Source organism: Struthio camelus, chromosome 4 (genome assembly GCF_040807025.1).
Source record: "Struthio camelus isolate bStrCam1 chromosome 4, bStrCam1.hap1, whole genome shotgun sequence".
NCBI lineage: Eukaryota > Metazoa > Chordata > Aves > Struthioniformes > Struthionidae > Struthio > Struthio camelus.
Window position 1 is genome coordinate 12,706,305 of NC_090945.1, and position 16,929 is coordinate 12,723,233.

Below are 16,929 nucleotides of genomic sequence, written 5' to 3' on the forward strand. Positions count from 1 at the left end.
TATCATTTAGACTTTTAATAACTGGAATTCAGCAGAGCTCTTCCAGACAGGAGTAATAAAAAGCAAAAATCTTACAGTTTGCAAAAAACGCATCGCTGCTTTTCAACTATGCAACTAATAACATATTCAGTTCCCCTTTCATTCCCTTTTGTTCTCCAAAGACTATTTATATATGTGACCTCTTACCTGAGACTGTACTTCTTAATAAACAGCTGAAGATTACTTTGCTTCACTTCAGTACATCCTTAACCTACTTCAATTATTGTAGAGATTGCCACAAAACACATACAAAGGTCATGAATTGCAATACAATAGCAACAGAGAGATGTGGAAAACCATTATTTTTTAGAGGGGACTGTAATATAAAAAAGGAAATGACAAACATAGTAACAACTCTGTGATATGCCTGAATGTTGGCAACTACGGCTAATCATCACCATGTAATATCATGGTATTTTCTAGGAGAAAAAGAAAAACATGTTTCTAGCAGTAATTCCATAATTTGTAAAGGGTTACAAAGACTACTACATTTTAGGTAATTGGCTGTCTTCTCCTCTAGGAGACCTCCCCTGACATTGATGAGAAACTCAGTAAGCAAAGACATTCATCTTCCAAGCCCATCCCCACAGTTTGTAAGTTTCTGTCATATATTACCTGGCAGGACTAAAGTGCCATATGATCAGTTAATGACCACAATTCAGCTTCTCATGCTTAAATACCAAGAAGGAGCCTGCAGCAGAGTGTTAGATAAAAAAAAAAAATCAAACATTGACAGAGTGACACAGCAACATTATTCTCTTGCTGGGTTTACATAATATGTGTGTGTGCCTATTGCCAACAGAGCTAAGATAAGTACCAGGGGAACATTTTATTCTCCCTGGTGATTCTGAAAACAGGAGTCTGATTTATCTATTTACTGTAAAGCTATCCATAATTAGAAAAAGCATGATCTAAAAGAAAAACATGATCTAACTATGGGAGAAATTCAGCCTCTCTGGGCCTGCATCTCATGTTACAACAGCTTTAAAATCAGCCTTGGAAAAGCTAAGTCACATTTCTGATCTAACAATCAAAATACTCACATGGAGAAGACTTTTTCATGCACAGAATTCCGCAGTGTAACTTTTAAAAGGAGTTTATGACGTTGCAGTAAATTATTGAGTCTTAACTGTCTCTATATTGTTTTAGCTACCACTGTAATATTTCCAGCACACAGAGAATAGAACTCTTTCTTAATATGGAAACTGAGGTGTTCACTGCTGGTAATCAAGGTCATATGGTAGTGGGATCTACAGAATAGATCAGATTTTCAAGAACCTACATAGTCAGACACAAACAGCATGCCTGTCCCCTTGTGTACCTTGCACAGTAAAAATCGTTGCTCTTCAACTGACCTGGGCTCTGCTTATTACAAGCGTTGGGGCACCCAGAAATTCTGCAAAGCAATGGCTATTACAGTTGCACCAAGATGTACCAATCAGATGTCTACTGGACGTACTGTGACCTTAACAGTATTTAAAGGAGGGCTTTTCAAAAATGCATAGTACTTCTACTGAAATCAGTGAGCACTTCACTACTCAGTTATAATGGGAAGAAGAATTCATTCAACGCTGAGCCCTTCTGAAGATTCCACCTTAAAAGTACTGCAGATGAAGTCAATGGCAAAGGTCAGTATGAATTAAAACCCCACAGGCTGAAAAATGTCTTATATCTCGTCACTTTGAAACAACCCTGACTGCTTGCAATATGCCATTGTTACAGAGATAGCACCGACACTGCCAACTTAGTAGGAACAATGCTTATTATTTTCTGTAACTTGATTAATTTAATGACTAGTTAATGAGACACAGAGTAAACATTGGAAAACCTGAAGAGGAGGAACAGAGAGATTTGTGTTAGTAGAAAAATATTCATCCTCCTACCAAGCCCCTTTTTTCTCCATGGGTACAGCAAGGATGCTAAGAAACAGCTGGGTAGAGCGGAGGCTTATGTGCTCATTTTACTATACCTTGTTTCTTGGTGCTGTCTTTGATGCTTCTTCCCTTTTTAAAGATGTTGTCGTACTGACTGACGGGGACTTCTCCCAAGTGGATTCCTAAACCACGATGTGACCAAAAAAAAAAAAAAAACCAAAAACAACAACAACAAAAAAAACAAAAACCAGACAGTGAATGAAAAACAGTACAAGTAAAACATGTAAATACAGATAGGGACACACATACATAAATGGATCTTATTTTCTCCATATTATTGGTACTTGGTAATGGGAAATGATATTACCACTGGGCATTTCTTTATAGAAAAATTGCCAGACAGTAAAAGCAAAGTTCCTGAACACCTCAACTGCAAAATTTGCCAAGCGCGTTCAAAGGAGTAATAGTATACTAGAAATACGGAGAGCAGCCCAGAAAGTAAAGTTTGTTAAAGGCCTCTATGCCCTTTAAATGTGCTAAATTTTACCTATTTTATTCTCCTAATGTGCTAAAATGAAAATATTGTTGTAGTGAAATTCTAGCTAAAGAAATATCACCATAACCATTTTATAGTTTATACAGTTCAGCTTTAACATATCTGTGCAAATATTCAGGACTGTATTTAGTAACAGCACAAGCGATAGATTTATAATCTAGTGAGCGCTTTAGTGACTTTCAAGAGCAGAAGTATTCTGTTTTAACACTGTATATATATATATGGAGTTGTCAAAACAGTTGAGCTAGGAGCATTAGAAAGTTTTTTCAAAATTGTACAAGGAATTGTTTGAGGCTCATCTAATTTTTCTCTTGCCTTACTGAATCACAGCCTAAACGTAACAGTCCTCCCCACTTGAGATTCAACAATTTACTATAGGTGAAGGGTTTAGAGAATTATAAACTTTCCCCTACAAATCTCATATTGCTCATTTCCTGTCAGTTCACATCTTAAAATGTCATTCTGTCTGAATCACTATATACTCTTATTATAAACATGCCCATCTGCTCACTGGTGGACAACTGTGAAGTAAATACTAGCTGAGGAAATATTAAACAGAAAACCAGAGACAGACTTCCACAGGTGCTCTTTCTCCCCCTGCACTTTCCACCCATCTTCCTCTTATTTGAACCCGCTCCTATGCACTGATGCTCTCTGGCCCAGACAGGAGGGAACTAGCATGACTTGCCCAAATAAGGGAATACTGAGTGAAATAGAAACCCTGGTTGAGACCTTTAGAAAGGATTTTCAAAGGGGATCAGTTCCCATTGACTTCTGTGGGGAAAGAATTAATCCAATACTGAAACCCTATCATTAACACCATGCTAAAATGGTCCCAGGCACGAAAGAAGCATAAAGGAAACTATCCAGACCCTACAGGCTTAGCCAGGGCAGCATAACATGGATTAGAAGCGGGTGCCTTTTTTCCTGATGCAAATAGGGATCGCTCTTGTGTCCTCTGCATGTATAATCAGAGAGACCAGAGCTCTGAGGTAGCAGAGAAGACTGACTATGCAGAATAGGAGTGTAGAGGAGTCCACTCAACCGTGGAGTCACTGAGTTTTCAGCAGCTGCTTGGTCTTATCAAGGGGTTAGACCCTCATGCTAAGGTATCTAAGCTAAAACAGCTAAGGAAGGGGAAGGAAACATTTAGTAGTAAAGATCTTGCTTTTGCACCCTAGGAAATTATCAGAAGCACACTGATTTTCCAGAGTGCTCAGGGGAAATGGAGTTTTACCACTGACTGCGAAGGGAGACAGCCTGGAGAACCTTCTGACCATCTTACCTTTCCTAGCCTTTTCTAGTCTCAAACCCCTGCCAAGAGCTGAATGATCTGGTGTGAGTGTTTGACAATGCACAGGCAAGCACTCTGCTTTAAAACAGTGCTGCTGAAGTCATTCTCCTTCTTGACTTAAAATCCGCACTTAAGGGCTTGCGCAGCTGTGCTGGGCACTGATCAAGTACCAGCCACTCGGTTACAGATGCGGCTGCACATGATGGCCTTGGCTGCCTCCTTAAAAATCTAACCGCAGGCTTGCAGAACACAGCACATACAGTTTTGCTGTGTGTAAAAATCTATTTTGCCAGCTAATCCTCCCAACTGAAGCAGCAGCTTTTGTTAGAAGACTGGAAACAAACTAGGTAAAAACCGCAGGAAGTTTATACCATCTAAAATAAAAGGGCTGTTTTGAAACTATTCTTTTTTGCAAAAGCCAATAAGCGATCAGTTTCCATAGCTCCTCAGGGAGTGAAATCCTCCCGCCCAGAGGTCATCAGAATCCACCTTCATAACACTTAGAACTTTGAAATTGAGCTTTTTTTTTGACTAGACTTTTTCATTTCAATTTTAAATTAGTTTTAATGTCATAATTTTCATTTTATAACTTGGCTTGCTTTCTCTTCTGCATCAGGAGAACAGGACTATCTGCTCTACCACCTAAAGGGGAAGGAAGGGAAAGGCCTTTTGCATGTCTTTCCAGAATACGTAATCAAGCAAGGAGCAGCATTACACCCTCATCACACTGGTGCTTGAGCTCCAGGGCAAACATTTATGTGCTCTCAGCTGATTGGTTCTTAAAATGAAAGGTGCTCCGTCAAGAAGGCATTAGAAGAAAAAAGGTGAAAGAAGAAAAAAAAACAACAACAAGCCTGCATGGCTATGTAACATTTGACTTGTTTTCTTATAAGACAAGAGTGACCTAAAAAGCATCATACCACAAAGCTAACATGTTTTACCTGAAATCAGTGAAAGTGGTAACTCCAAGGGTGAGCCTCATAATAATCTACCTGTCCAGATTCCCCTGACCATTCAAACTAAACAAAATTCCTCTTTACTGACTATCTTGGATCATTGGAAAAACCTTGTTAATCACTGCTATTCAAAGATCCCATTTCACTGCAGTTGTAACCATGTAGCAGCGGCTGACTGCACAATATAGGACAATATGCAGTGGCAGTTTGAACAGCATTTTTTAAGAGCTGTGGACATGCAAGATCCCAGTTCAAAAGCATTATCAGTGTTATTACTGTAGATTTTTAAACTAGTTTATTCAGACAGACTATAAAATTGGCAGTACTGCAACTCAGTGATTAATCTTTAAATATACAAGTTATCACTCACTTTATTGCTACAAACATCAATCAGAATCATATATAAACACACCAGGAGTTCTGCTTCAAAACAGAACATAAATAACATTGTCCTATAACGCACTGATACCTATAATGTGATAAATGCACAGCAGTAGTGATATGCTGTCAGAGGCTAAATAGTTCACAAGTGACACTGTCCGATAAGAAAATAAATAATTATTTATGAACCTTCAAAATCTGAAATATTCCACCCAGAGCAGATAACTAATCAGAACACTCAACCCGCTTCTCCGCTCATTTCTCTTTAACTAGCTGAGCTTATTGATCAACAGAACTAAGACTTGGCCAGATCTTCACAACATCAGGAAATTAAATCAAAGCTTAGATAAAAGTCTTAGGAACTGTAATAACAGCTGGCTGCAAATGAGATCTCTTATGTTAAACAAACAAACAAAAAAACAACTAACCATATAACTATTTTGGAATAAAAAGTCAACATTCATAATTCTTTTATAGGAAGAAATTTCTAAAAAACATATATTTCCAAAGAAACTATATGTTTTGCTTCCACCTGCTGGCTACCTGCCTAGAAGATCTAGTGTATCTCATTTTACCAGGCAGAGTGAGAAACTACTGAGGATCTTCCAGGCAAGGCATTAGGGATCTGAAAGTTCAGTTCCCCAGTGAAATGGAAATTATTCTAAGAGAAAGCTTCCGTTTTGTGAAAATGGCTTTTTTTTTTTTTTTTTACATAAGAGTTTTATGAAGAAAACTTCCCCACCATTTCTAACTATAATCCTTATGATATGCCTGAGCAATGAGTAAGAGGAGGCTTTACAGCACTGTGAACAAAGCAAGCACTCCAATGTGGCTTGCAGAGATTTCCTGTTCCCTTACTTTCCCAAGTACAACCCCTTGAGAAAGCAAGCTAAGAAATCTCTTTGCCTGGAGCAACTTACGTGTCATTCCCCATGACTGAGCAATCTTTGAAAGAGGAAGTATAACCAAAGTGAAGGTGTTCCTGAATCCTCTCATTGCACATGCGTGGCAAGAATGATAATTCATCTAACAAAAGCCCTGTGGAATCACATCTCTGAAATTTATTTACTTTTGGTTCCCCTGCTACAGATTTTCTCTGAGCCCTTGCAATCTGTACCTGACTGAAATGCTCTTATTCCTTCTGGAAGTCTGCAACACTGTAGCCCTCCTTCAGCTATGACCAACAGGTGGACAAGATGCAACCTGCTCCACTCAAGAGCAGTTTTTTCTTCTCCAATTACATTGCTCAAAGAAAAGCGTGATGCTTTCATGACTTTGTCTGAATGACCCACATATGCTTGTTTTCATTTTAAAAGAGCAATATTTCCTCCTTTCAAAAATCCACTGACTTTATTGCCAAAGTGTGGGAAGATCTTAAGATACTCAGATCGTGAGGCTTCACGAGTCATGCGAGTTCAGAAAGGTGGTGAACATCACAGGGTGTATGAGAAGTAGTACATTCCCATACTCTGATGAGATGGCACGAGCCACTACTCCCCTCTTTCTGGGTATTTGCTCCAAAAACATGATTTAAGGCTGATGTTGGCTTCAGAAAAAGACTCTTATGAGTGGATGACGTGAGGACAACATGCACCTAAGCCAACTCCAGAATGACCAGAGATTGCAGGGAGAAATAGTATTGTCCCAATATAAAGATACCAACTACAGGTAGGCTTCTGTTCTTCCAGCCGAGATTTCTGCACCAAATCAAGAGCTTGCAGCCATGCAAAAGATAAGAAAAATCAGGGCTAGTTCTGTAATGGACAATTTGGAAAGGTGTATTATAGCACTAGAAGTGAACTGTTTCAAGTTGTATTTTTAAAAAATTTTATTTTTTAAAACCACTATTTTGGGGTTTCATACTTTGATTTTAGTCCTTCTGCAAATTTGTGGTATTCTTCTTCCTGTATAAAAACGTTCAAGCTTATGGCTGCTCTTCCCAAACTCTCAATCAAGAAGGTACCTGGACCAGCACTGATGGCTTTGATCAACACTAGGTTACGCTCTTAATACAATATAAAAACTAACAGCTTCTTTTAAACACCACCTCTATTTTAGGAATTTTTCAAGTAAGACTGACAACAACAGCATTTGAAACCAAAAGAATCAATAATGCTTGTTAAAGAAAGGTGTCTCAATAAGCCCATACTGCTCCCCATACCGCACACCCACAAGGAGCCATAAGGCAAATCCCATTACCACAAGCACTTTACTAATCTAGAGGAAAAACTATCTCCACCTTCAAGAATACGAAAGATAGGATGACAAAGAAATACAGGCTAAGGATGGGCTACAGCATGTGTGCGCAGTGATCAGAGGTGAGGAAAGGCCATGCTTCAAGAGTGCTAGAGCTTTCACACTTCATTTTAGAATGTCTAATACTAGCCTTTTCTTTGGAGTGGGAAAGAAGGGTAAATGGGTTTTGAATATAGGAAGAATAGTGGGTAGGGACTGTGGGAACACAGGAGAAAAATGTAAACATTGAAAAGAGAGGAAGGAGGGAGAGTAAAGGCTGCCACAGGAAAGCTAGCTCTGTAGCGACACAGAGTGAAACAGGGGCAATACAGTAAGTGACCTGGGGAGGGGATGACAGAAATACCCCAGGCCTAAATGTCAGAAGGGCGTGAACGAGATCAAAACTCTCCTAGACTTCCCCTCCTCACTTTCCTGCTGCTCACAGTGTAAAATGGGGCTGAGAAAGCCATTAAGCGCTCCTGCATTCAGTAAAGGGCAGGCAGGGGTAAGGTCCTCATTTTCTTCCCATTCCATGGTGCTTGCTTCCCCATTCCATCATGGTTCATGCTTGTATTTAACACCTGCAAAATCACCAGGGTCTTAGTTTACAGGACGGTCATCCTGAGCATCCTATGTTTTGCACTCCTTCCAACAGGCCCTGTACTTGGCAAATCTCTTTCCAACCATCTGTAGATATGAATTCACCAATGGCTTTTCAAGAAGCAGTGACTTTGCTCTCAAATTACTTGCTACTTGCTGGACACTGTAATCCAGTATCTCCAAATCCAAATCTCTGCGGTATTTGTTCTTTTATGACATGGATCAGCTAGCTCCTACTGTGCACAACAGCTCATACATTGCAGACTGGCAATTACTCTCCTCTACTGAACTTCATTTATTACCATTTGTTTTTCAGTTTTACTGCATTACCTCTAATTTACTATACAAATTGGCTTGGTTAGGGGATATCTCTCGGATACAAGTAACCTTTGGGAATGGTAAAAAGCATTCTCTCAAAGAGCTATCTGGCAAATCTCAAAACACTTTTCTTACGTAGCTTTGCTACATAAAGCTAGATGCTTGTATTTCTTGTGTTGGAGCACTTGGCTTGGCTAAGTTAGATGGACACTGAACAACATCAAATGTTAGTAGCAGACTGCCAGCAGAACTTGGAAGCTGTCGACAAGACCCAAAGACAGAACCCTTCTGTTTGGGCATACCTTATTCCTCTCAGGCAGTCATCTGTCTCCTAAGGCAAAGAGACGGGCAACGTTTCTCATCTCACTTGGATAAGTATATCTTTCAGACCAATTTGTTGGAGTAATTCTGGTTGTCACCATGGATTTTGACAGCTCAGATCTGTGAATTACTGTGGAAAATCTCCCAGGTTCCCATCTTTGTGTGTTCCCAATCCCTTTTAAGTCCCTAGATGTGGAAGACTATTTCGGCTTTTGCAATTGACTGAGGCTTGAAGGGGAAGGAGATATACATGAAGCTTTTCTTCTGGGCTCTTTTAAGTACTGTAGCTCTTTAAAATTATGTTCTTCTTAATCTGTTTTTGATACATAAGTGACCATTAGCTGCTAAGCATCACTCTCCTCTGCCAGATAGATCAATTCCACTGCCTAGAAGTTACTGTGACTTCAGTAACATAGATTAGAAAGGACCCTGCAAAGAGTCACCAATAGTACTGCCTTCCTCCACGCAAGAATTTTAGGTGAATGTTAGTAACGGCTATAAAATTAAAGGGTTTCCCTTTACTTACTGATCCACCACATAAGAAAGCAACCAACTCTTGTCAAGATGCATTAGCCTGACAGATTGCCCTGCAGTTCAGATTCAATAACTCATTCAATAATACAGAGACAGAGATGCTGTCAGCTGATTTCACTTGACTGGCAGAGCTCAGGCTCACATCCAACTTCTCAACTCTGCCAAGGTCAAAGATACTGGGTTTTTATAACCACCTTATTATCTGACCACTTCCATTCTAGCCAGCGAAGATTATGCTGACTTTACCAGTCAGGGTGTTTGCAAAACCCCTTGCTGGGTACAACCCTATTGAACACAGGAGTTTGCGCCTTGGAAGGGAGTAATCTTCTGCACAGCTAATATACAAGAGCAAATGAGGCTACTGCAAACTGTCCCTGTTGACCATTTTCTGCACAAACTTCAGGCTGCTTCCTGCAGCGGAGATGGCTCAAGCCAGAACTCAGCTATAGAAATTTTGGCTGTCTTACTTATTTCTGGTGACTTTTTCTGAACTTTAGCATCTTTTTATGTTATATACATGCCTTCTTCCCACCAAAGATACTGTATGCCTCTCACGCTTTTTATTTAATGGCGCCAATGCTTTCTATTTAATGGCGCCAATACATTTTCTTCTTTAAATAGTAATTGCCATTTAATGTTTCTCCAAAATCAGCTGTTCCGATTCAGAACAGGTGGTTTTTAGACTCAGGAAGGTGTTTGAGACCAGCAGGCATCATAGTGGCAAAGGCTAGAGTCTTCATACTGTCCTAAAGTATGACACTCCATCATCACTGATGTGCAGAGAATAAACGATCACCATGTGGGAAAGCTTGGATGCCTCCCGGAATCATTCCTCCTCATTGGAAAATGTTTAGTTTTTAGCACATGTATTTCCTTTATCAATAACAGTGAACACCTTAACTAATAAAGAATAAAGCTGTTGAACTGCATCAACTTCCAAACTAGTGGTGAAAATTAGCCTATTTGCAGAATTGACTTGGAAGATCACCTACTAATCAACACCAGAGAACATTATTATGATAGAGCCTGCCTCCCACTTATCTAAAAGATTTCTGAATTGAAGCCTGAAATTAGCCTGCCTTATTGATTTGTTGTAAGACAATGAAATATTAGAGATACTCACTTTGACCAAAATAATTCTTGCTAGCTCTTCGCACGCAGGCTTTTCTTCATCCTTTTTCAAACCCTCCAATTCAAACAAGGTACTGTAGTTTTCCAGCATTTTAGCCATTATCTTGTTGCAGATCTCTTGTTCCTTTATCCCTTCAAATCCGGGAGGCACACTGAAATTGGATGGAACATGAAGCGGAGTGTTATAAGTACTTAACAGACAAATGATCCTGTACAGAGTCCCTGTAACATTTCAGTTGCAGATACAGGCTGGCTAGCAGGCACATGAAACACTCTGGCTGGAAAAGAAGGATTATATCTATGTTGGTTACAACTATTGCAGTTTGTCTGCAGTTTTTCCTGCTGATGTTAAATATTGTTATCTGCTGGTCAAACTATCTACTCCACAGACTCTAGGTAGAGATCCAATTGAGATAACTACCAAATGAGACACCACCAACTCTGCCATACACCTATCTAAAAGTTGAGTTCATGACTGCAGTACAGACAGCATCAGGCACTTAAATTCTCCAGACTGTCAATGGGAAAAGTCAAGTACCTCCAAAAAATGATTCATGATGACTTCAAAGGTATATGAGAAGGATGAGTCAAAAAACAAAACAAAAGAAAACAAATAAAAAAAAAAAGAAACCCACACACTGAGCAGGACTGTAAAAGGAAGTGTTAAGCAAGATCTCTGCAGCTTAAGGTGACCCTGGGCTGTACACCATGTTTCTTCATCTACTTTGTGAGTTGGCCCTTCTCTTGAAAGTAGGCATATAACTTACAGAGCTTTTCAAAACACAGAGATGGAGGCTGCTTTCTGCAGAACAGCCTAAAGGATTCATCTGAAAAGATGGTTTCCAACCTCCACTTCCTGGGAGAATAGCCCAACTACTTGGCTGCAGAAGAGGGTGAGAAAATGCAACTTCTTGCCCTCTTGAAAGGGGCCCCTGTGCAGCCAGGAATGCTTGTCACAGAGCTTGAAGGTGCACACAGAAGAAAAGGAAAGATACTGATTTGGAAGAAGTACTGCGTTCCAGTCCATGCTCTGTTGCATTCCTTATGTTTCACACCACACTGTCATCTAGTAAAAAAAAAAATACACACACACACATATATATAACCACCACTAGGACACTCAATTAATTCAAGCATCTAAGGAGCATTTGTTGGAATGCTGACTTTCTGCACACATTATTGGACTTTGGTGCCCAAAACTGACTTAAGTCCTGTTTTAAATGCAAAAGTAGGCTTTCTGGGAAATCTTCTTCAGCGTTTAAAATATTTTTCCAACATAATACAGTGCTTCCAGCAGATCCATTCTCCTCTAAATTATCCATAAAGTGGCTGCATGGATGCGAATCCTCTAAAGACCCTAAAAGAATGACAGAGACTGCAGATCAGGAGGTACAGGAAACATGGGAAAGACTTAAAGAGAAGGAGCAGGAAAGCAAAAATCGAAAGAAAGAGGAAAAAAATGCAAGTATTTTTGGCTAAGATTGTACAAGAGGAAAAAAACCCATAATTAAAAAACCCAACAAATACTATCTTGAGTTATTTTACATGGATGTAACTTGAAAATAAACTACTGTTTAATATAAACAGCGAAACAAAATTTACAAATAACTGGCTACTGTAAAAGCGTTGTGATTAATGTTTACTGGGGCCAGACACACGTTTAAACAACAAGGCTCTGAAAGCAGCTGCCCCCAGAAACCTGCCATCAACCTGCCATTTTGACTTTTTCAAGTCAAAATTAAGATTTAAGATGGTTTCAAAGAGTTTTAGAGCAGAACCTTGACCTAAACCACATCTGCTATAGCCTAACATGTCCCTGCTGGCAACAACTAATACCAGAAAATGCTTCCTGTTTGAAAAACAGTTTAGGCCAGAAAGTTTCCACAAAGCACACAAACACTACTTTATTTTTGCACAACTCTGTGCTCTCTTGACCTCCTTTCCCCCCATTACTTCCTCAGTTAAACCTTATTAAATCAAAGCTGTGAAAAGTCTGATAGCTTATTTTGAACAATCTGATGTACATGTTTGGTCACGTGCATATGCAGAACACTTTTTCTTTTTTTTTTTTTAATAACACAAAAGGCCATCTAAGCTCATGCCGTCAGTCTCTTTTTATCACTCCTCTCTGAACTTCCAACGAGGCATAACATATATTATCCACTGCCATTTCTCTGCTGCTTAACCAGACCCAAACATTCTGTAAAGTTGCTTTTTTCTCTCCTTTTAATTGCTGCAACTAGATCTCCATCATAGCAAGGACTATTACATTTTTTGAGCTATCCATGGCGACCTTTCCCTTACAATAAATTTGCAGCTCAGCATGTATTGAGAAGTTCAGATTATGAGTACGCATCATCTTGCATGTTTATACAAGTTAAAATCTGACGTCACGCTGCATCATCAACCACTCTAGCTCAGTTTTTTTCTAGATTGAGAAGTTGTGAAACCTACAAATTTCACCTCAGATTACTAGAAAAACCCAGCTGAATAAGAAATTCTCTCACTTTCATGATCCACACCCTGCTCCTTAGAAATTCTTTTGATGTTCTTTTCTGAAGATCTTGTTAAACATTTTAGTAAAACAGTGTTCATGGTCATGATTCTTTTATGCCTGATTTGTATGTTACCTATGTACGATAACCTTGTTGCTTACAGACCTAGAGGCTCAATCTGCTCTGGAAATCCTCCATGACTGGACTTGATCAACTTATAGCCACGTAAACACAAACTACTTCACTACCAGGTAAACACCTTTTCTAGGAGGGAGCCATAAACCTGTAATTTCTGTGGTCATTTCTAAAGCACAAATGTTGATGGATTCAGGTCTGTCTTTCAGGTTTGAGCTGTAAAACTCCCACTGAGGACTTCTAGTGATTTGCCCGAGGTCATAGAACAGGTACGTAGCATAGACAGCAACAGAAGCAAAATCTCCAGTATTCCCTCTCCGTGTCGTAGGATATCCTGCTTTTCCCAAACAGATGCTCAGAGTGATTTTTTTTATGTAAATAGCGCAGCTGCTCCACACTAAGTAGTTGGAAAAAAAAAAGTTATTTGTCTAAACAAGATATCAGCATTAATAGTATGCAATGTAGCATAAGCAGGGTCAATAGCAAAGCAGGGTCAGTAGCAGGGTCAATAGCAAAGACGCACGACTACCAAAAACGTTACAAATTTGAAGACTACTAAAATTACTGGGGGAGCCAATTTCAAGCAGAAAAAGCAGTACTTCTCAATGTTAAAATGCTGCTTGGGAAGAGGACCAGGTTGCTAGCCCTTTACTTCACAGTATTACAGCCAGCTATATTTCACATTTCTGCACAGTGCCCTGCCAGCGTGCCTAGCAGCCGGCCCCGGCTGCAAGGCTCCAAGACATTCATGCCCATGCAGCCTAGTGTTCACTTGTTCTTTGGGGTCTTCCAGATCACTTTAAGCCAAAGAAATGTAGCCTGTCTGTTTACACAGGGATGCTTCAAGAAAGTCTTAAACACAATTAGTTACACTACATTAAAGCCCTGTGTCATAACTTTTTCAGAACTGAAGTGACCTTAAGTCAGTTCAACTCACTCATTGTGAAAAAATTACTTCAATTTCATGTCTTTAGTTAAATGAATTTATCTCAGGGTCCTGTAAACCAACTGTAATTCATTGAACGCGTAGCAGGCTTATGAGAGAACAAATCTCCAGAATTCACTCAGATGAGTGCACTAGCACATCCAAACATGACAGTGTTCAGCATGAGATGGTATCACTCGAAGGCTCTGTTATCGCCTACCGCACATGGGAAACTCGCTCCAATTGAAAGGAGGGCCAGAGGACTCCTGATGTAGTCATCTGTCCCTAATGAGCTGGACTGAGATCACTGAACTGATTCTCCAGGCAGCAACTGCTGACAGCTCCCAGTTACAACCGAGAACTGGCAATTTCCATGTGAATGCTCTGTCTCATTATGAATTTCTGAAGATGTCCAACCTCACCCCTTCTGAGCTGAGAAACGTGCATTACTATTTGCTCAAGTGACTTTGGAGAAGTAGCTTGTGTGGAATGATGACACTGTAATTTTAACGTGCAAACCACTGAGGGCTCTGTCTTCTCTGATCACTACTTTTGCTATTTGTACAGCACTTTTTGTAGAGAAGGACTGCAAAGCAAACTTACTAACCTTCTGAGGTATCTCTCAAAAAAATGAAGGGTCTCAAAGGACAGGGAACGCTATAAAGGATTTTTGTCTCTCCAGCCCTCATGCAGTGTTTTCATTAGTACCTCAGAGGCCCATGAATTCTTCAGCACGCAGGACTGAAGGTTTTGAAAGCAGAGTTGCAGTAGTTTAAGAAGTTGCAACTTCTACCTGTCTGCTCTGTCCCTCCAAGCAGATGTTACTATGCTTGTAACAGACATAACCTCATGTTACACAACTAAGCCCTGTACTTCAGTCTAGTAAGGTAATGGTTGAAGAAGGTGGTTTGTCTCAATCATCTGAACTACAAACTGGTACAGGAGAGAATAGGCATGGATTCACTTCTGCTGACTCTGCTGCAGTGTCAGAGGCCAACAAGCAGCTAAAAGCACAGCAACAGAGTAAGTTGCAGCAGGTATTTGTTTCAGTGTGGGTGAGTCGGTTACAGGCTCCACATCATTTACAAACTGCCATCTCACCAGTTTGGACCAAACACAAGGACATGAGTTGCCATGAGATTTTTCAGAAGTGTGTAAGCTTCTGAGACACTGGCGCATGCCACAAGACATCTAATTCATTTTTAAAATCTGAGCCAGATTACTTTCTGTACCAGTAATTTAGGAGCTTAAGTCAACTCTGCAACTGTACCTAGCTCCTTGCAGTAGATGTGGAGATAATGCAGAGCAGTTAGAGTGATGCTGCTGCAAAGTCTTTATTATATAAAGGCTTCATGGTTCTTCAAAGATTTTTGTTCCAGTATGAGCTCCAATTTCCATCAGGAAATTGCACTGATGGTAGACAACTTCGTCCCCCTACACTGAGGCAAAGGGTAATCCATTACCTGCCTCCCACTCAAAGTACTTCACTCCCATTGCTAAAAAACATGCCTTGTGATCATGTTTATACACGGTTATTGAAGCTCAAATATCATTTTGTTATGCATGGAAGTCAAGGTTGGCAGTGAATGAAAGAAGTGGCTTTTGAAATGGTCCACCGTCTCATATGAGTGGATGTACTCCTCTACCTATGCTCCAGGAGACCAAGATACGAGCGCTGGAGAAATCATACATTTTGTTTCCAGACTTGTCTCTATATAGAAATTCCAACTACAAACCACACTAGATTGGGATAAAGACAGCTTAGTACAGCACAGATTTTAACAGGAACTTTACCAAGGCCACAACTGAACAAAGTGCACAAACACTGGAGTTGTTTTTCCTGTGAAACTGCTGCTCCACTTAAATTTTGAGCATGTGCTTCATTGCCATACCTGAATCAGGATCTGAAGATAGAAAATTTTCAACGCAGAGCAGCAAATTTCTTTTCATACAGGTTTTTCAAGCAAGGAAATACCAAAAGGCTTAGGAAAATGTAAAAATAAAACAGAAAGAATAACATTTCCTCTTTCATCTGTTGGATGAAATAGTGATTATCACAACACCTAACACTGGACAGACCATAAAAGAGAAACTTTCTCAACCTAAACTTCAAGGGGGATTTCAGTTAGCAGAACAGAAGAATCAAGCTGGAATTTGGACAGAACACCTCTGCTTATGAAGAAGGCCATGCAATTTTTAGTAATTGTCTGTTTTGCATATAGGCCATCCGATATACTCCATGAGACAAAGCTAACTGGGTAACAGAAAATGAACAGCAGAAGAAAGCCTAGACTTTCTGTAAGATATTTTTACATTATATAGTCACCTATACACTTTCAAAGTGCAGACCAACACTCAGGAATATTTCATATGATTCTGAGTGAGAACATTTCTGGCCTTCCTACACTACACTTGACATTTTTAAGCTTGCATTATAGGCTGTAGAATATTGCGTTCTTATTCAAATCAAACCCTCCTACCCCTGCTGGCAAATGCAGCGTTTAAAATCCATACAAACCCTGTAAGAAAGGTTATGTTGCATGCTCCAATGTGCAATAACGAATGTTAAAACAACAATTTTGAGTATACATTTTTGAACTCTGATCCTGGACTTGTTTTTAAGACCAAGGCAAGACTGGGGCTACACTGCCTGAAAATAAAATACATTCACATAATGCTTCAAAGGCCAATATTACTCACTGGAGTTCTAGTTCAGGCTCTTTGCTCTCACTTCAGCTCCATATGCCCAATCTGTGCAGGTTCCAAGGTTGCTAGAAACCAAGGTAAAACATCCAGACAGACATTTAGATCAGATTTTTATTCTTACAAATTCAGCATTGGAAATGGAAGCTCTGAATCGCCTATAGCTATTCAAAAACTGATTTACCTTCTCTCCCTCCAAACTTAAAGAAGTCTTTTTTCCTCGTTGGAGTTTTCTAAGCAGAAAACAATGAGAATAATCTGCAGGTAAGTAAGTTTAAAACGTAGAGTGCATACCTGTTGTCGGCAGTGCAAACAGCAAGTATTATCAAGTCAAGGCTGATCTCGCTAAACCCCAGAAAACTTCTATTATGTGGCTATCCCATAGACATAACTACATCTAATTCTGCTAAGACTGGCACTTAAGTGTTTCAT

At 39.7% G+C, this 16,929-nt stretch overlaps 1 protein-coding gene across 13 annotated transcripts in view; it reads right to left on the reverse strand.

The window, feature by feature from the left end:
* The window catches only part of FAM13A (family with sequence similarity 13 member A), a 178,847-nt gene that overhangs the window by 101,947 nt on the left and 59,971 nt on the right, over positions 1 to 16,929 (reverse strand). For 11 of the 13 annotated variants that reach the window (XM_068941542.1, XM_068941543.1, XM_068941544.1 and 8 more), the window contains 2 exons: positions 10,232 to 10,391; positions 2,009 to 2,095 (listed from right to left, as the gene is read on the reverse strand). In XM_068941542.1, coding sequence (XP_068797643.1) covers positions 2,009 to 2,095; positions 10,232 to 10,391 — 247 coding nt within the window. The remainder of the gene's footprint in view (positions 1 to 2,008; positions 2,096 to 10,231; positions 10,392 to 16,929) is intronic. The other 2 variants (XM_068941545.1, XM_068941541.1) reach the window with 1 other exon arrangement.